At 39.4% G+C, this 20,476-nt stretch overlaps 1 protein-coding gene across 2 annotated transcripts in view; it reads left to right on the plus strand.

Annotated features, from left to right (window-relative positions):
- Positions 1 to 315: 315 nt before the first annotated feature.
- Trpa1 (transient receptor potential cation channel subfamily A member 1) overlaps positions 316 to 20,476 on the plus strand; it is a 47,928-nt gene continuing 27,767 nt past the window's right edge. For both annotated transcript variants that reach the window (XM_021222273.1, XM_021222275.1), the window contains exons 1-10: positions 316 to 447; positions 6,455 to 6,614; positions 8,027 to 8,202; positions 12,826 to 12,933; positions 14,378 to 14,486; positions 14,647 to 14,792; positions 15,647 to 15,783; positions 17,384 to 17,432; positions 19,112 to 19,211; positions 19,857 to 19,957. In XM_021222273.1, coding sequence (XP_021077932.1) covers positions 337 to 447; positions 6,455 to 6,614; positions 8,027 to 8,202; positions 12,826 to 12,933; positions 14,378 to 14,486; positions 14,647 to 14,792; positions 15,647 to 15,783; positions 17,384 to 17,432; positions 19,112 to 19,211; positions 19,857 to 19,957 — 1,197 coding nt within the window. In that variant the 5' untranslated portion in view covers positions 316 to 336. The remainder of the gene's footprint in view (positions 448 to 6,454; positions 6,615 to 8,026; positions 8,203 to 12,825; positions 12,934 to 14,377; positions 14,487 to 14,646; positions 14,793 to 15,646; positions 15,784 to 17,383; positions 17,433 to 19,111; positions 19,212 to 19,856; positions 19,958 to 20,476) is intronic.

Below are 20,476 nucleotides of genomic sequence, written 5' to 3' on the forward strand. Positions count from 1 at the left end.
TGAGGGGTTGTTTTTATTTTAACAAATTTGCTGAACCTGCTTCAACTTACAATTGCTCTGTGATTTCCCCAAAGGGGAGAGTCCCGGGCAGATGCCCACGCGGTTCATTTTTGTCTCCCGAGCCCCGCCTGCTACTTCCTCTACTAGTAGCCCAGGCTCAAAAACTCTTTGTAGAAGTTCCCTCCTACCCTGCAGGCAGAATGGGGCTTTAGCTGCAGGGATCTCTCCAGCAGAGCTTAGTTGTAGGTCCCAAGTCCGGCTCTAGCTTCCGGTGCCCTGTCCCTAGGTGCCGCCTTGTGGAGAGCTGCTGCGCCTGCGGGTGTCCAGGTGGAGTCAATGAAGCGCAGCTTGAGGAGGATTCTGCGCCCGGAGGAAAGGAAGGAGGTCCAGGGCGTTGTCTATTGCGGCGTCGGGGAAGACATGGACTGCTCCAAGGAGTCCTTCAAGGTACTGGGGAATCGGTGGAGCATGCTGGGGCATTGTGAAAGGTGGGAGGCTGGCAATTTCCTTTCGTACAGTATTCTGCTGCTTTCGCACTCAAGTTTAGGAAGCACTGAGCATGGAAATGGCAGGAGACAGTATCAGGGTACACAGCACCTGTAACTGCTACCTGTGGTCCTCTATTTTGCTTTCTTGTTTGCATAACTCCATCTTGCCAGGGGATGGATTGGTGCTGGAGAAGATGTTCCCCTGAAGTACTTTTGAAGTTTTACAGAATTGGAATCCAGGGACTGCATAAAGCCAGGATACATTTGGAGTGTGTGAAGTTCCTTTTCAACGGTTAAGTAGATGATTTTTTCGTTTGAACTGAAGTGGAATTGCTGCAGCTGAGGATCTGGTACTCAGCGATCCAACAAGTGTGTTGGAATGGAGAAGCATTTTCATCTAAAAGTGAAAAAGAGAACTCAGCACTTCAAAACGATGTCTATTGGAGACAAGGAGGCAAGGGGGGCAGCGAACTCTTTTGGGGACTCCACAAAGGGGAGACCTTTTGAAGCCTGGAGGTCCGCTGTGATGGGGGCTTCTAGCTCTCAGTTCTCTGCATGTTCTGACCTATAAGAAAGTCGCACTTACTATCAATTTGATGCTGATGCTGCAGCCGCTCTGAAGGGTAGAGACAGGCTATTGGACGCCTAGAAAATCATTAGCCTTCAGATAGTAAGAAGGGAAGGGCGTTCTTGAAATGCCAAGGTATTATTAACCGTGGCTGCTCAATCCCCTCTGAGAATTCTTCTGCACCACGGAACCATGTTAACAGATATTATTTATTTTTTTTAGGAGGAAAACGAAATGCTTGTGCAAGCACAAACTTTCATAGAGCTTTCTTTAACTTACAAAAACATGAGCTTACAGAGCTCTTGCTTTGATTTACACATGAAGTAAATTATTAGAATACTTTTCAGTTCAGTACTTGGAAATTTACCTCTTTTTTTTTAAATAACCGCTTCACAGCATTTCATTATGTGGACTACATCATGATTTATTTAACTACTTATCTACTGATACACACTAGGTCATTTTTGTTTGTTGGGTTGGGTTTTCTATTTTATTTAGCTTCGATGTTTTTAATCTACGATTGTAAGTGTGCTCTCAGTCTTTGTGTCTATTGGTAGCTTGGTCCTAACAGAGGCGAGAGGTATGTATAGCTTTAGTTCAGGCAGACATTATCCAACTGCTTTCTATGCAGATACCACTGCAAATGTGAGTCAGATGCATCCTACACAAACCTGCACACCTGCAGAATTAACACAGGTGTCAACCCCACTTCAGCTTAGCATATTAACCACGACCTTTGCTTTAGTAGGAAGAACCACATCATGAGTGAATTTCCACGCTAGGATGAAATCGTTATAATTAATGTGGGACAGAAAGAAATTTCTTAAAAGTTTTTTAAAATCTTAATTTGAAAAAAAAAATCCCTCATGTAAGTTGTTTTATAGAAATTTGGGGAAGAAACTTTAGTATCTTTAGTTTTATTGATTAAGTCAAGAAATTAACTCAAATTGATACTTTTTAATAGTATTTTGGGATTTAACTATACTTTAATCTTGGTTTTCATTCCTTTTGGAACTTATTCTGATTAGACAAATTTTATTCAAGCAAACTAAAGCAGATGGGTCTGAAGTCTCTAATTTGAAGGGCTTAATTTAGAACTAACTTCTCTAAAAATGATCTAGAGCCTGTTGTCTTGAATATAATCACAGAACTCAGAATTCAAGAACTTAGGGATTATTCAGATCAGAAGCTACTAAACAGACTAAATTTATGCGCTAATCCACCAGAGGGTTAAATATGTACAAATAGAAAGAAATAACAAAACCACATTGCAGTTCTGGAATAGCACTGATATTAAGATAAATTTTTAGTGTGCTTTCCAAATTTGAAAATCTGCAGCTAAATAAAGCATTTGCCTAAATTGTTTTCAAAGATATAAATACATACATACGTACATACCATTACAAAACCAGAAATAAAAGTATACTACAAGGCAATAATTTACCTATGGGCATACCAGGCCTGTCTTAAGACATTTTCTTAATGCCTGGTGACATGTTTGCAGCCTCTTTTATCACCATGAAGTCAATAGTATCCTCTGCACTTCTGAACCTAGTCGTTCCTCTGAAGAGTGTTGAGGGTTTATGTCAACTACCTACCTTGGAACAGACTTATAAATTGCTCTTTTGGGGACTAGTGATGGGTAGTTACTATCTGGAGAATATCAAGTACAAGTGCTTTCAAATTGATTTAGGTGAGCACTTTCTTTGCTAAAGCAGGGCATTAAGGGTGAGGTTCTAATTACTGAAGAATTTCAGTTTAATTATTGAATACGTGTAACTCTGAGAGTGACTGGACGCCTCAGTCCTATCCCATAGCCACTAAGGGAAGTTGGAGTTGTATGTGCTTAGAAAGTGGCACATTTTTGTCGCTGCCAACATAAGGGAGGTATTATTTTAAGTTCTATTGTGTGACAAGAGAAGTAAAAATCAAAGTTGGAAATTTAGAGATTTTAATTTATTCTGTCCTCTTGTTTAGTGAGTTAAGAGTAACATTCTAAATTCATCTCTGCTATACTTAATCGCTTTCTTCACAATAGTGAGAAGGGTTGTAGTTTCCTTTAAAATAACAATTCAGATTTTGAAAGCTATCTTCCATGACAAAGGTGACCAGTCATAGTCATAGAAGAATTCAAACAACTTTCTTGATCTTTGGGGGACTATTTCTGTGTTTTTTGGGAAAAATGAAAGTGTATCATGCTGCCTTGGTTCTATGCAAAGTTACTGCTTTGTAAAGCATTTTGGTTCGGGTCTTTGCAGTGATGTAAGTATTGAGAAAAAGCTTTTTTTTTTTTTTTTAAATTGGTTATTTTATTTACTTACATTTCAAATGTTACCCCTCTTCACAGTTTCTGCTCTGCAAACCCCCTATCCATTCCTCACCCCCTGCTTCTATGAGGGTGTTACCCAACCCACTCACTCCCACTTTACCAGCTCTAACTATCCTGGGGTATCAAGCTTCCACAGGACCAAGAGCCTCCCCTCTCATTGAAACCAGATAAGGAAATCCTCTGCTACATATGCAGCTGGAGCCATGGATCTCTCCACTTGTACTCTTTAGTTGGTGGTTTAGTCCATGGGATCTCTGGGGTGGGGGGGTATGGGTGGTTGATATTGTTGTTCTTCCTATGGGGTTGCAAACCCCTTCAGCTCCTTCAGTCCTTCCCCTAACTCGTCCTTTGGAGTCCCTGGTGTTCAGCCCAATGGTGGGCTGCCAGTATCCGCACCTGTATCCGTCAGGCTCTGGCAGAGGCTCTCATGGGACTGCTATATCAGGCTCCTGTCAGCAAGCCCTTCTTGGCATCAGCAATAGTGTCACAACAGAGTCAGGGTTTGGGGTCTGCAGATGGGATGGATCCCTATGTGGGGCAGTCTCTGGATGGCCTTTCCTTCAGTCTCTGCTCCACTCTTTGTTCCTGCATTTCCTTTAGACAGGAGCAATTCTGGGTTAATATTTTTGAGATGGGTGGATGGTTCCATAACTCAACTGGTGGCTGTGCTTAACCTCTGGATCTGGTCTCTACAGGTTCTCTCTCCCCTTTATTGGGTATTAGCCATCCTGTTGGGTCCTGGGAGCCTCTTGCTTTCCTGGTGTCTGGGACTTTCTGGTGGCTACCCCTAGTTCTCCATCCCCCACTACTACACACCTCTGTTCAATTTCCTGACCCTCTGTACACCGCCCCCCCCCCCCAGTCTCCTCCCACACCTGGTCCTGGCACATTTTTCCTTCCCTCTCCTCTCTTCCTTCCAGGTTCCTCCCTCCCTCTAACTCCTGTGATTATTTTGTTCCCCCTTCTAAGTAGGATTGAAAATACTTTAGTTGGCTGTGCGTTTGTAAATCTGGAAGGTAAAATGCTAAATAATTTGAATCTTGAGGCTGCCCAAGAACTGCAATAGAGTTCTGTGAATTCTTACTGTTTTGTGTATTTAAGTTTCTAGGAAACTAAAAAGCCAAGTAGCCTAGTGTGTATAAGAGAAGGGCTGCTTAGCTGACAGAGTACTTGCCTGGCATGGATGTAGACATGGGTTTGAATCCCAACATGGAATGAACTTGAGTGGTTGTGCATACCTGAAATTCTAGCACTGAAGAAGTAGAAATGGGAGAATCAGAAGTTCAAGGTCAACCTAGGACATATAGCAAGTTTGAATCCAACCCTGTGGACACCTGAGAGTCTATCTTCAAGGAAAACAAAAGTCCCTATGTTCCTCTATGTTCTGTGTGAAAGCTTCTTTCTTTCATTCCTCCCTAGAAAAATATTACATATAGTACTATATCCTGGAAAGTGAAGCATGAATATGTGCAGCAGACGCTGAACACAGCTAACGTCATCCTGCATAGAATGAAAGGGGAGGAACGATCCAGAGCATTTCGCAATGTTTTGTTTTAGAGTCCATTTGAGCTTGAATACTGTCCTGGAAACGACCTGCTTGTGCGAGCTACAGCAACTGTGTATTGGATTAGACAGTGAAGTGGATAAAACCTAAAATCCTTCCCAGGGGGGTGGCTTATACTCACAGTCTCGGCACTAGGGAGATCACGGGTTTGGTGCCATTCTGAGCCATACAGCAAGCCTGAGGCAAGCCTGGGCTATCTCACACTCTGCCTTAAAAACACAAAGGCAATCAAGTAAGTAAGAGCCTAAAGACTCTCACAGGGTACACCTGCACAATGTCAGCTACTGCACATCCCGCGTCTGCTCTGCACCGTGGATGCTAGAAAGTGAGAAGTTGCAGTAGAGGAGCATTGGGGCCCGTTGAAGCATAGCTTCCAGGAAGCAGCATTTGGAGTGCTACCGAAGGCTGGATGATATGACCAAGCCATTTACTTCTAAATCCATTAGTAATTCTAGATGCAACTGTGATCAGAAATCTCATCAAGCAATTGGAAAGTAATTAAATACTTCTGTAATTATTGATTGTGAGACTTCTTCATTTCCTGTGTGTAAGGCAATTGTTTGCAACTTTCAAATAGCTGAACACGGAAATTGCTTATTGCCATTATGGATATTAATTGAAAATTATTTAATTACTTTTGTCAGGAAGTGCTCATTTTCAAGAGTAGGCAGCTGTCTTAGATGCTTGAACAAGGGGACACTGCGTCAGGATGATCCTGGCTTCAGTGTGTAAGGGGCAGTTGGGTGGAGACTGACTGCAGGCAGGAGGGGCAAAATCTATTTTAGATTTCTAGACTTAGTAACCCTCACATTCAAAGAACCTTCCCTTCTCACTAGTTTTGTCAAGTGTCTATTAACTGTACAAGACAAGAGCTTTCAAATACCATTTCCACACATGCATGCTTTGGTCATTTTCTGCCCTTCTCTTACTTGACTCTCCCTGCTGTACCGGGAATAAATGCATTTCACCCAGCACAGCAGAGGCCCTTGTTTTCTTTGTTTGTTTGTTTGTTTGTTTTGGGTATTTTCTGTTGTTGTTTGTTTGTTTTTTTAAGACAAGGTTTCTCTGTATAGCCCTGGCTGACCTGGAACTCACTCTGTAGACCAGGCTGGCCTTGAACTCAGAAATCCACCTGTTCCTGCCTCCCAAGTGCTGGGATCAAAGGTGTGCACTATCACTGCCTAGCTAAGGCCCCTGTTTTTTAATATATTATTTCTTAGAGCACATTTTGTAAAAGTCCTTCTAAACTTTTCTTGAAGCTTTTATTTCCAAGACAGATGTAAGATAATGGTCAGGAAAACAAACCATATATTTAATGTATTTATCAATGTATAGCCATTTGCCTACTTTATGTCTTTATGTACTGTGTTCTTTATGGGAAGTATTTGCTGTAAGCATGACTGTAATGAACAGTTGTAAAATGCAAGTCTACTAGATGACTGATTTTATATTTTTAAGTTTTATACATACTTGTTTTAGGTAACGCCCTTCCCATGTTCCTCTAGGTGGATATTGAAGGAGATATGTGTAGATTAGAAGACTTCATCAAGAACCGAAGAAATCTAAGCAAATATGAGGATGAAAATCTCTGTCCTCTGCACCATGCAGCAGCAGAAGGTCAAGTTGAACTGATGGAATTGATCATCAATGGTTCTTCGTGTGAAGGTAACTGAGTGTTGCCATGAGGATTCATAATGGCATCATCCCCTTAGATTTGTGAACCACCAGGAAATTTGTACCTGTGGTGCTTATGGAGAGACTGAATATGAAGAGCGTTTCTGGGGAGCTGAACTAGATTTGTGAGTTCTACTTTAGGAGATTAGACGAACAGAATGACCAACCATATCAAAGAGGAACAGTGTCGTGTGAGGGTGTGAGATTCGGTTACTCTGAGTTTGCATATCTTGGGTGCATGCACAATCAGACCTGAGAAGAGGGACCTGCCCTCTAGGTCCTTGCCTAATCGGTGGATGAGACTGAGGGAATAAATGGACATAGTTTAAGAGACCAGAAATTTCTAGAAAAAGTAGCTAAGGGGACAATGGCAAGTCGCAAGTAGCAAGAGACAGATGGCAGAAGTAGAGTGGGCAAGAGAGAGTGGGGACACAGCCAGGAGAGCAGTCACTGTGGTGATAAGTAGGGTGATCTGTTGGTACAGAGGCATCAAACAGAAAGGAGGTCACAGGAAAGTCCTGCATCAGAAAGCCCCTGTGTTCACAGGGAGAACAGTTACAAAAAGGGCTCAAGATGCAAGTCTTTTGCAAGTAGTATGCGACTGAATGAAGCTGCCTAATTGTTTGATGCTGAGTAGAATTACTGTCTTGATTAAACAGAATGGGGGAGGGCTAAAATGCGTGTGTGTGTGTGTGTGTGTGTGTGTGTGTGTGTGTGTGTGTTAGGCTGAGAAATAAGAACTTAGATGAATGAAAAGAGTAGTGAAAGCAATGTTTTAAAGAGAGAGAACAGGAATATTGGCTGCTGTATGGTTCCCACTACTGTTGATGGCTCCCAAGTATGATTCATGTGTGACTGTTGATGGCTCCCAAGTGTGATTCATGTGTGAGTACTTTTCTTTTTCCTTGGACTTAGTAATGTATCGCCAAGTCTACCTTATCACAGCTACAGGGCAATGCAGAACAAAGGGCATCCCATTTTTATGCAGCAATCACAAGGCAAATAGCACCACGAGTTATGGGGGGTATCTTTTGGGCAATTGCAAGCTTAAGTAAATATAAGTCACATGGAACCTAATTCTGATCTGCTATAATGTAATCTCAGCATTATAGAACAATTATGGAATTAATGTGCAGATTAAAAGTATAGTAACAAGAGGATCTGTTTCTATAAATACTATGTAAAAAATTAAACCAATTTTTGAATCTATATGTACTTTCACCTGGTCTCAAATGATGTCCATTGGGTAATTCTGAAGCTCAAACTACATCCTATTCCTATAGTTCAAGAAAGTGTACCTGGTTTTAAAAGCACCTGACACTGAGGTTTGGAGAGGGTAGCTCTTCAGGATGTATTAAGTACATGCCAAACAACATATAATGCATATTTTGTTATTTCTTTAGTGCTGAATATAATGGATGGTTATGGAAATACCCCACTGCACTGTGCTGCAGAAAAAAATCAAGTTGAAAGTGTAAAGTTTCTTCTCAGCCAAGGAGCAAACCCAAACCTCCGAAATAGAAACATGATGTCACCCCTTCACATAGCTGTGCATGGCATGTACAATGAAGTGATCAAGGTGAGCTTGCTGGCCATCACACTGAGGCTGACCATGGAGATGGGCCAGAATCCACATCTGACTCACTTACTGTTTCAGAGTGGCTGACTTCAAGTGCCATGTCATGGCAAATGAAACATAACTATTATGTTTACTTCTCGCCAAATGATGGTGGTGGTAGTGACGATGTGATGGCAATGGGGAAGATGATGATGGGTAGCACTGATGAGGAAGATGGTGATAATGACTGTTATAGTAACCAGAGTTAGCTTTTCTTGAGTTTTACTTTATCAGGTATTTTTAAAAAGAGCTGTGTGACTTTATTAAGTTACCATTTAAAAAGTGCAAGTTAAGACTTACATCTTAGCATCTCTACTTCATAGCTGAGTAAGAAGCGTAGAGATAATTAAGTAACTTGCCTGACATTGAACAACTCTTTGCAGCTCTACACCTTGCCATTTAGATCTCCTAGATTTTGTGACTGAAATGCAAAGGATGATTACAATTTTAGTGAAGGCAGAATCCATAGTTGTGATTGGTCAGTTTTGTTAGATGGATAGCCTCTCAAAAGACATATAAACATCAGATACAGATCATATGGGGGAATTTTATTTTACTTTTTGTTTGTTTTTCAAGGCTTGAACTTCCTCAACTAGAGGAGTCCCTGGTAAATACTTAAAGGGTAGGTCTTATCCCAGAGCTTTTAGAGTATACCTCATAGATTCATAGGTATACTGGAAAGTCTATCTGCTTCCTCAAAGAGGAATGCCAATTACAAATGGATTATGTTCTAGAACAGTGGTTCCAATCCCCTTGGGGTTGAATCTTTTATTCACAAGTTGCTTATCAGATAAAAAGGCATTCCAGATAATTACATTATATATCACAACAGTAGCAAAATTACAATTATGAGATAGTAACAAAATAATTGTATGGTTCAGGGTCACCACAACATGGGGAGCTGTATTAAAGGGTCACAGCATTGGTAAGGTTGAGAACCACTATTCTAGAAAGTCATTTTCAAGTTAGGCTATTTGGAACTTAATAATAGGTTTTCCTGTGGAAACACTACTGGAAGTGATGATGTGTTAACCCACCCCCAAGCCAACTGTCAATAATCACAAAACAGAGTTCCAAGTTCCCTTTGTCACAAAAAGTTTATTCTCAGCTGTTGGAAAGGTCTGAGTTCTAGCAAATGGAGATAAATGGAGCCCCTTTCATCTCGCCTCTGTGCTTTGGGTTTGAAATCCACCTTGATTTTTATGACATGACACTGTTGTTAAGTGTGGATGTGCCCTCCTTTCCAGATAAGACATTGTAATATATTTTTATCTGAACAAAATTGTAGTTTTGATGTTGTCCTGATAAATGGTGGTTATTTGAAGGAAATGGAATAATGACTGAGAAGGTCTTGGAAAGTGTCCATGGAAACAGGCCGCTTGCCTTCTTCCTGATACCTTTGTGCACCATCATTATCATGAACCAGGCCAGAGTTTCTCTCATCTAGGCTGCTGGGTCATTAGTGCTCACAGACATTGCTCACTGGTGTCATGCATTTCCCCAAGGAGCCCCAGTGCCTTCTCTGAAGGCCCTTTTCATCCATAAATGCTCATTAACTTAATTTATTTTGGCTTTAAAATCTTGATTTGGGAATTTGCAGGCAGGTAGTAGTTGAAAGAGCTACAGTTAATTGGGAACTCTTCACACCAGTCATAGAAGTTCAGAAATAAAGCCCATAACTAATGTGCACAATCAACGTATAATAGAAGCAAAAATGACAACAAAAAGCTAGTTGTCCTAAGCGATACAAAACTAAAAAGAAAGTTAGGACATGAGTGAGTTCAATTGTGTGTACCTGATGGTCTTTGTTTTACCAACAATAGCCATGTTGACAGTGTTCTTAAACATCATGACTCATGACAACAGGAGGAAGTTTGCTTATGGACAGCAATTCTGTCCCAGCCTACTTCTCTAGACATGCTCATGGTCTAGCCTCTACCTACTCAACCTTTCCCAGTTCAAAAGGCATTTTCACTGTTTGATTTACCAGTTTTCCTCTAGAATGCCCACCATTGTCTATGGTTATAAAGTTTAAAACAAAAAACAAAAAACACCCAGTCACCTCTGAATCACTTTAAAATCTTATATATACAATATTCTCTGGGACTATTCCCCTAGGGGCTAGGGCAAGACCTTATTTCTTCATGATCTTTGTCCTTAGAACTTCATCTAGCTCAGGTGACTGAGCCTTTAATTAGAGATGCTGGAGTCTTACCAAAGGATCCTGGAGAGTCCTGTGGGGCTTCCAAACATGTCTTGTCATGACTGATTTAAAGTAATTGCTTTTTCTGTGACCACTGCCATCTAGAATTTAACTCACCCCTTTGAAAGATCATGCTATGACAGTACAAATACTCACACGTGGCAGATCTGTGGTCTGCAGGCAGTTATATGAGAATGGGGAGAATGCTTGTAATAGACTTGGTGGGTTCCTTTGCATGCAAATCCAGATTTTAAGAATAGAGCCTGAAGTGTGTGGAGGGATTTACTCCTAATTTTCCTTCACCTATAAAGAGTTTCCTGTTTGTCCTTATGCACTAAACTTCAGCTCACGTTTCTCCTATGAACAGAACTCACTAGAAAGCCTAATTCATTGACAGGGTGGCAGGTTGGAACACTCTCTTGAGATAGAGTTCTCCTAGGAAGCTGTTGATTATTTTGAATAAGTGGAGAATTTCAGGAAACAGCCAGCTGAATAAACAAACTAACTAACTAACAAAAAAATAACAAATCAAATTCAACTGCTAGGGCAGTGGTGCAGGTTTGTAATCCAGCTGCACAGAGGCTAAAGAAGAAGGATAGTGAACTCAAGTTTTTCCTGCACTGTTATGAAATAAAGGCATTTCTGGGCAATGAGACCCTGAATCAACATTGACAATAAATTAACAAATAATGAAGAAGAAATGACTTGGTGGTTGTATATGCTTTACAAGCATGAGATACTAGGTTCAGTTACCAGTGCTGAGAAAGAAAGACTCATATTGATGTTTGTCATAGTATTACAACAAGAAGAAAGCAGTTTACCACATGACTTCACCTACTGGCTGAGAAGAAAGTCAGTTCTTTTATTCCAATCTTAAATAAAATTTTAACTCTATTATACAGTAAGCAGTAACTATGTTTATATGCCCATGTTATTATTATAATATATTATGCAATGAATACAAGTTAAAGAGGCTGCAGCAACCCTCAGCATGTTTCTAAAATGTGTGTTACGCATGTCTATAAAGAGAGGGGATAGGAAGACAGTGCAGATACACAGAGAGAATCTGTATTAATAAGACAATGAACCAGGCCAGTGTTAGCAGGAAGCTGTTGCTGAGCTAGAGGTTGTGAAACGGCCAGGTAAAAGTCCGAATCTTAGGCCAGCAAATGGCAAGTTCAGGTTAGATCCAGATGGGTGAAAGGGTGGACATCCACAAAGTCAGGCAGGCAGCATCAGCTAGGGCCAAGCCATGCTGAAGCTTTAGGGATGGTTAGGAATCCTCAGCTTCTCAGTCCTTGATACACACACCAGGTATCAGGTGCTACCATGTGTGGCCATGTCAGTCCAGTGGTAAGTGCCCATCATCATGTGAGGTCCATGGAAGGGAGCTAGGTTTTCTACTTGGTCTGGGGCGTCTGATAAGTCCTTCCCTAATATAGTTAATACCCCTGGGTACCCTTATAGTCTCAATTCACCTCGATAAGATCAGCTTCCTTTCTATTCCCAGGAATAAGTAATCTATGAGTCTGTGATGGGTGGGTGGTGCCAAACAGATAGAGTAGTTGATGGGTCTGATCAAGGGCTATGGTCATCCTTTTCTCTCAAAAGAGAGAAAATACTACTTGTAAAGATGAGACACTCAAAGGGAAGTGTGAGAGATCACCATTTCACCTAATATGGAGTAGCTTGGGGCATGGGAAAGGGTGTACTCACAAAAGTTAACTTTTATGTGAGACTTAACCCTAGTTGACAGACAGTAGACTTAACTGATAATAAGCTGGTAGCAACTGGTACCAGACTTTTACTTAAACTTTATGAGAATGATTAATTGACATTTAATCAGAATACTAATTTCTTCCATTCTAAACCAAGTTTGAGTTAATTTATACAGAAGGCAAGTATACACAAAGCCAGCTTCTCTGCTAAATAGAACAGGGTTTTCACTGGCATTCTGCCTAACTAGAGATAAAGAAATCTTTTCCCCTTCCCTTTTTTGCCTCTTCCTCTTCCCACATCTTTCCTATTTCGATCCCTTCCCTGAATCCACTTATCACGAATGTCTCCATACATTTATTTCTGAAGACCTCAGCTAATGTAAATCCTTGAAAGTACTGACTGCCCTTTCAGGGAAATTATTATCTACCATTGTGATTCTATATCTAAATATACAATTTAAAGTTGTACTAATTGTTAGCATGAAAATCGTTGATTTATTTGATAGCTACTGTGTATAAAATTTTCTAACATCTTTTATGGGAAGGGAATTGGAAAAGATGAGTCAGAAATGATGTTTGGCAAACAAGTCTCCTGAGAGACATGTCGCTATTTGAAAAATCAGTAGATTAGCTTTTATAAAATGACTTCTTTATTTTGTGCAGGTCTTGACTGAGCACAAGGCCACTAACATCAATCTAGAAGGAGAGAATGGGAATACGGCTTTGATGTCCACGTGTGCCAAAGACAACAGTGAAGCTTTGCAAATTTTGGTCTGTGAATCGTCACATTCTGTTGCTTTCTTTCTGTGAATTGGACACAAATTGTTATTCAAGCAAAACATGGAATACGGAAAATAGGTCGAAAGAACTTACATGGATATACTTGTAGGATCCAATGTGGATCCTAGATTGTATACAGAAGACTACAAAGGAGCATAAAAGAAGACACAAGAAAAAATATAGGCAGGGGTTAAGATTAGTCCAGCATTCAGGCTAGAACCAAAACATAACAACCTGTAGGACACCAAAGCCATTTGATCCTGGAGCTGAAGAGACAGCTCAGTGGCTAAGAGTGCTCACTGTTCTTCCAGAGGACCCAGGTTTGCCTCCCACTCACATGGTAGATTACACTCATCTATAATCCCAGGAGATCTAATGCCCTCTTCTGGTCTCTGTGCACACCAGGCACACACATGGTTCACAGACATGCATGCAGATAAAGCACCCGTACACATCAAAGTTAAAAAATATATAATTAAGCCATTTGATTCTGAGCTTTCAAGTGGCCAAAGATAACAAATAAATATGGACAGAAACACTTCATTTCCATTCCCAAGATTGGTATTGTGATGGTTTCTCCAAGGGAAAGACCTGAATTGCCTAGCTGTCTTAAGTCACAGGTCTGAAGTCAGAAAGCAGCTGTCTCTCTGGAAAGTCACCCAGGTGTGATGCACCAAGGGTGTGCCTGTCTCAGGGATGGCCTCTGTTCTTGGTAGTTAGGGCACCTCTGTAATTTCATCAAATAGCTCTTTTTGCAAATGTTTCTGCACTGCTTACCTGCTCTTCGGAAATAAAAGCATATGCAAGACTTTCCTGATGATTATATATGTAAATATGTATTAATGTTTTGCTTTATATGAATATTGGGCATTAACAACTTAGAACAATAAATCACTGTAGGAAGTGAAGGACTGTCAGAGTATTGCAGTCTCTGAAATTTTAATATAGTGGGTCATAGCCCTTAAGACTTTACTAGAAGTGATGGTTTTTAAATTGTTCTCATTTATTACACTTGGTACTTGTGCTAGCTGTAAGCAGCTATTGTAAAACTGAAAATATTTTTATGACTCAAATAGCCTAGTTTTTAAATTAAATATTTCATGTGAAATTGAAGAAGATGTGTTGATTTTATTTGGGGATTGAGGTAGATATCTTTTGTATCATGGAATGTCTTCATCTTTATAAGATGTAATGTCCCCATTGTCTTAGCCCAATTCTGAAGTTACTTCTTGCCTAGGCTGCATGTCCCACAGAACCTTCTGCATGTCCCACAGAGCCTTCTGCATGTCCCACAGAGCCTTCTGCATGTCCCACAGAGCTTTCTGCATGTTTCCCCATATGCTTTGGAAGTTGGGACGGCCTGCTAAAGACACAATATTCTGGTCCATGTTGATCACCTAATTTATGTTCCTGATTTTCTCTACTTTTTCTCCAGTTAGAAAAAGGAGCTAAGCTGTGTAAATCAAATAAATGGGGAGACTACCCTGTGCACCAGGCAGCATTTTCAGGTGCAAAAAAATGCATGGAATTAATCTTAGTATATGGTGAGTTGATGCTTTCTACATTGTTCATGGTTAAGAAAACTTTAAATACCCTTCATTTGAAAAATAGTAGAATTTATACATGGGCCTTCATGTAGTTCTACATGTCCTTTCCCTTTACAAATCCATTTATTTTAACCTTAAATGGTGCATTCTTCTAAAGGTGAAAAGGCCGGCTACAGCAGGGAGTCTCACATTAATTTCGTGAATCACAAGAAAGCCAGCCCTCTCCACCTAGCAGTTCAGAGTGGAGACTTGGACATGATTAAGATGTGCCTGGACAACGGTGCACACATCGACATGATGGAGGCAAGTGTTCCATCCATGCAGTCTCTGATGTGAGATCTTCCACACATTATTTCTCAAATGTCGTGTGGTCAGACTGGAAATGCACATAGCACAAAGGAATGTTGCTACTTTGTCCTCGTGAAAGAAAATATTTCTCTAACTGTATAAATTTCAATATTCAAGAGCAAGTCGCAAAGTAGATGCATAGTGAGCATATCCCACTCAGCTGCCATGAGCTCTAAGGCCTAACCACAAAGACAATAGTGTTCATATTCCCAGCCAGGACACTCAAGCCCAATCATGAATGTCTTGGGTGGTAGTTTTAGTTTAAGACCTGTATGTTTTAGCTAAGGCTCACCTAATTTAATTCTAGTGATATGAATATAAGATTTTTGATTGAACCTGGGTCCTGACCTCATGAGAAGCAAAGACTTCTGGAACTTTTCCCTATAGTAGTCTAGGTCAGCCACCATAAGGGTGCTTCCTCTCAGAAGAAAGCAGAAATTGCTTATTGTTTATTAATCACGTGAAGCTTCTTCCTATTGATTCCATATTCTTTGAAATAGGAATGACCTTGCTCATATGAAGTCATTTCATTCAGCGGATTCAGCAATGAAAGAGAGTCATACTCCTTGAGCAAAGAATAGAATTCATATGATAATGATAGAAGTGTGTGCTAAGGGCACTCGGGTTGCTAGGGAGTTCCCCTGCTAGATAGGTCTTCATACTCACAGTTTTTAGTAGATCAAACAATACAGTTCATCATCAGCTTTGACATCTCTAGATCTGGGAAGAATAAAATCACTGCTTAATTTATATGTGTTAAATCCATAAGTTGGGATTTAAGCACTAATGCTGACATCAACACTCTATAGAATGCCAAATGCATGGCCCTCCATTTTGCTGCAACCCAGGGAGCCACTGACATCGTTAAGCTCATGATCTCATCCTATACTGGAAGCAGTGACATTGTGAATGCAGTTGATGGCAATCAGGAGACCCTGCTTCACAGGTAAGATGCTTACATGTTAAGTATATATTGCTAGAAAAAAAGTCAGACATTACGGTAGTAAAGGCTGTATGGTTGACTCATACTTCTCAAATGAGCAGAAAGCGAAAGAATTCTTCAAAAGACCTATAGAAAATACTTTTGTAATGCTTAAATTATAGCTATTATCATGAAAAAGATATTTATATATAAAACCTGTACATGAAAGATAAAGAATCACACAGAACTGAAAGCCATAAGACTTTAAAAGTTAATAAATGAAAGCTGGAAATTCCCTAAAAACATACAAATTGATGGATAGTTACCAAAATGTCAGGTGGCAAACCATACCTAACAGGAAAAATCTTGATTTATAGACCAAAGCCACCAGCCAAATGACATCAACAGGATGAATCATGAAACAAGGTTCAGCAACAGAAACATCTCACTTCACTAGTGAAGATACATAGAAACAAGAGTGGCAAGATTGGAAAATGTATAATGTAATTAAAATCAAAGCAAGCTGCCATAGCAATATGACTTTCACATAAGTCAGGCCTGAAGTCAAACACAAAAGGGACAAAGGTTAAAAGAGAATTAATCACAATGTTATGTCTCAGCTAGAATCTATAAATACCCAAGGAATCAAAATAAGAGAGTAAATGGAACTTTACTTAACAAAAGTGTCGTGGTATATTCTAGGTCAGTCAGTGATCCATTCAGGAGTGTGGGAAGCCCCAGGTGGGTTACCAGTCCAGATCCTACTAGAATCACTGGGTGAGGTAGGGCATTCTTTAGAATTCAATGATTCAGTTAATGTTGACATCCAGTGGCTTCTCATAACATAGTTTTAGAATTTTAATATGGTTGAGAAGTGATTATGTTAGGAAAATAGGGCCTCCATGTTGTTTTTCATGAACTTTCTCTAACACTCAAAAGCATGTTCTGAAATTTATGTATATACAAAAGGTCAAGAGTAGTTGAGGGCCTTAAACAGGAGCAGTGTGGGACTCAATAGAAAACATCGTCATAAATCAGTGGCATTAGCATTACAGTGGTGTTTAAATGAATATCTGCAGCTTTCTGTTATTTTATTTACTAGTATTTCTTGTGATTGGCCAAAGATAGCCCCCAAGTGACTTTAGCTCTAGCCATAAAAGTGCAGTCTTCCCAAGAGCTCAGGAAAGCTGATGTGCCCTCAATGTCTTGCTGAAGAACAGTCCCACACAAACACCCTGACAGAGACTTTCCGAAGGCTACAGATGTAGTTAGACCCATCTTGGCTGATCCCTACAGTCATAATGATGCCCGCCAGTTCTTTAATCTCCATTAAAGGCAGATGTTGCTACTGACTTCAGAATGATGATTTTATGGGAAAAAGTGGGCTCATTAAAACATGACAAAGTGATTTTGTGTTGTATTTTATTTTTCCTGAGTTTTGATTATATTTAAAAATATCCTACTCAGAGCCCGAATTCTTTGATATAACATTTTACTATTCTTTGTCCAGTTTCTGAATACAGCATCTTTGGTTTTCATACTTATTTCAATAAAATGTTAATTCATTCTCTCTCTCTCTCTCTCTCTCTCTCTCTCTCTCTCTCTCTCTCTCTCTCTCTCTCAGAGCCTCGTTATTTGATCACCATGACCTAGCAGACTACCTAATATCAGTGGTAATTATTCAACTCACGAGTCTAATTTTCTTAAACTAGTACTCACACCACACTTGGAAACATATATTATAGTATGGGTGTTTTATTTTAGGTAAACCACAAGTTCTCCGTTAATATATCTATCTATTTAAAATTTTATAGAAATATTTGTGGAAATTAAAATTATTTTAATCTTAGTCTCAGACTCAAATAAATATGATTCAATTTTGAAATGATATTCTAAATCATAGCCATAAATTTTTGCTTATTAATTACAATTTATATAAAAAAGAATGTGAGGTGAGAGTTAAGGGCTTGTTAACAAGGTAGTACAAAGAAATTCCAGGCAGTTGTTTGGCAGCCAAAGCTTCCAGAAAGCTGATTATCACACTTCTTGCAAGAGAGTGTCTTTCCTGTGGATACACAGTAGAAGAACTGGAGTATATGTTTTTATATCCTTATCAATGTGCTTAGAGCTTATGGGTCTATTGAAAAGAAAGCTCCTTTGGGGGCCAATGACAGGATCCTCTTAGGACTGTGGGGATAGACAAATCTACTGATGCTTTATCGACACTGATAAATGGCTTTGGCAGATGTAGTACAGGCCACCTACGTCTCTTTCATCTTCCAAAATAAGTTTTTATCCCCACTACCACAGCATCATCTTCCAAACCATGAAAAACAGTGAAGTCAAAAGATATGTTTATGATTTGCTTCCAATAAAAGCCGAGACCTTCTTCATTAGAGAAGCAGACTTGACTAACTTGTGACTGGCATTTTCCCAAGCCTGTACATGAATGGTTGTGTGCTGATGAGTTTATTAGTTCGCGTAGCATGGACAATCATAGTATTTAGCAATTCCTGTGTTGTTAGTAGTAGCTACTGAAATTGTGATATTTATACAAAAGTATATGGAAGAACTTCACCAAATGCCATTTGTTTGTGCCATGTGTGCTTTCTTGTGGATGGGCTATTGGGGGCATAATGGCTGACCCTCACCCATTGCCATCATCTTCCCATGAAGCTGTTGCTGCTACTCAAAGTCATCCTCTGCAAGAGCAAAGGGAGATGCCTGACTCAAAGTTTATGCAATTTCTACTAATCTACCCAAAATAGAGAATTTAATCCTTGGAAATTGTAAAGGTTCTTTATTTCTTATCTTGTGGAATATAGTCCCTTAACATACACACATACAAACAAAAAGCATTTTTACATGAATTTTCACATGATGTTCGGTTAAACCTTCATCTCCATAATTTCAATTCAGTTGTCTCATTTTATATATTTCAAATACTGTAGGCATTTTAAGTAGATGATTTCTTATTAATGCCTTAAAAATTACACAGCATAAATGTGGAAAAAAATCAAAATTAGAGGCATTAATATAACAATTTCTTATTTTGAGAATGAAAATAGTGTTTTAGATAAGAAGGTTTTGTTCTAAGGACTTGGTTAATAATTGATCTATTGACAGATGTTAATCGAGAAGTTAACATGGGGAAATAATTTCATTGTTGAATTTATGAGAGAGTATCTTGATATCTAATGGTATTTGATTTTATAGAAATGTCATGTAATTCCATGATTAGTTAAGATTGAGTGCGGGAGTAATGGACATTGTATTCTAGTTAGGCATTGCAAAGTCAGCTGCTGCTGTCTGTAGCCCTAATCTCCTTGCTGAGTGACTTGCTTTGTTTTAGGGAGCAGACATCAACAGTACTGATTCTGAAGGACGCTCTCCACTTATTTTAGCAACAGCTTCTGCATCCTGGAATATTGTGAATTTGCTCCTCTCTAAAGGTACCGCTCAGAAGCAGACCCATCTGCTCAGATAAACATCTGTTAACCAGCTGTCTCATGTCAGGCACTGGGACATTCCCTGAGCACACAAAGGTTAATAAAGGATTTTTCAATAATGTCAGTTCAGTGAAAAAATATTGAAAGATAATTCATAGCAATAACATGTCACATGTTTAAGGCAGCTGGTAAACACCAGGAGCTGGCTGAAGATGTTATGAGCTTTCTGTCATAGTAGACGTGTGTAGTTGCTGTCACTGTCTCCATTTCAGGCTAGCCTGGTGCCATGGGGACAAAAGGGGATGCTCATCTCTCTTTGTTCATTTTATGTTTAAAACTTAAGGATTCACCTAGAAATGTAAAATATCACAGACTTTCTCTCTCTCTCTCTCTCTCTCTCTCTCTCTCTCTCTCTCTNCTCTCTCTCTCTCTCTCTCTCTCTCTCTCTCTCACACACACACACACACACACACACACACACACACACACAGACACACACACACAGTAAAGTGAACTCATTTTGAAAATGTTCATTTTTCCCACCTAACTTTAGCTGACTGTAAGGTAAAGATTTGGGAAGGATTACCGAAGACCATGTTATAAACCCACGAACAGATTTTATTTTTCTATTGTGCTTTTTTTCCTCAGGTGCCAAAGTAGACATAAAAGATCATCTTGGACGTAACTTTTTGCATTTGACTGTGCAGCAGCCTTATGGACTAAGAAATTTGCAGCCTGAGTTTATGCAGGTATTATATGCCTATTAATTGTAAACTAGGTCATATTCAATAAGAATAAGCTGATTTTGTTGTCACTTATATTATGAGAACTCATTTTAGAATTTTAATACTGCTTTAATAGAAATATACGCTATTTCCAAATAGAAGTGGGGATGATGGTAATTAGTTGATGATAATTCAGACTGAGATTTTTAAGTTACAAGCATTTTGTTCTCTCATTTATAACTAGGGCCCATTGATAATAAGTCATTTTCCTTCACTGTTTCACTTGGAAAATTCTTTGTGAATGGAGAAGACAAGTCTCATGGTGAATTACTAGTGTTTCACCATCAGTGAGGAAAACTGCCCAACACATTGACTGGCTGACAACAGCATCATGGTTAATGAGCCAGATAATATTTCTTGCCCAGCTATTAAGTACATCTGAAATGTGAGGGAGTTATTTCTTATAATAAGTAGATTTTCATCCTGTTATTGTGTTTAATACAATAATGCCCATGGGCTTAAGTTTTTTTTAAAACAAAATTA

This window comes from Mus pahari, chromosome 22 (assembly GCF_900095145.1).
Source record: "Mus pahari chromosome 22, PAHARI_EIJ_v1.1, whole genome shotgun sequence".
In the NCBI taxonomy this organism is placed as follows: Eukaryota; Metazoa; Chordata; class Mammalia; order Rodentia; family Muridae; genus Mus; species Mus pahari.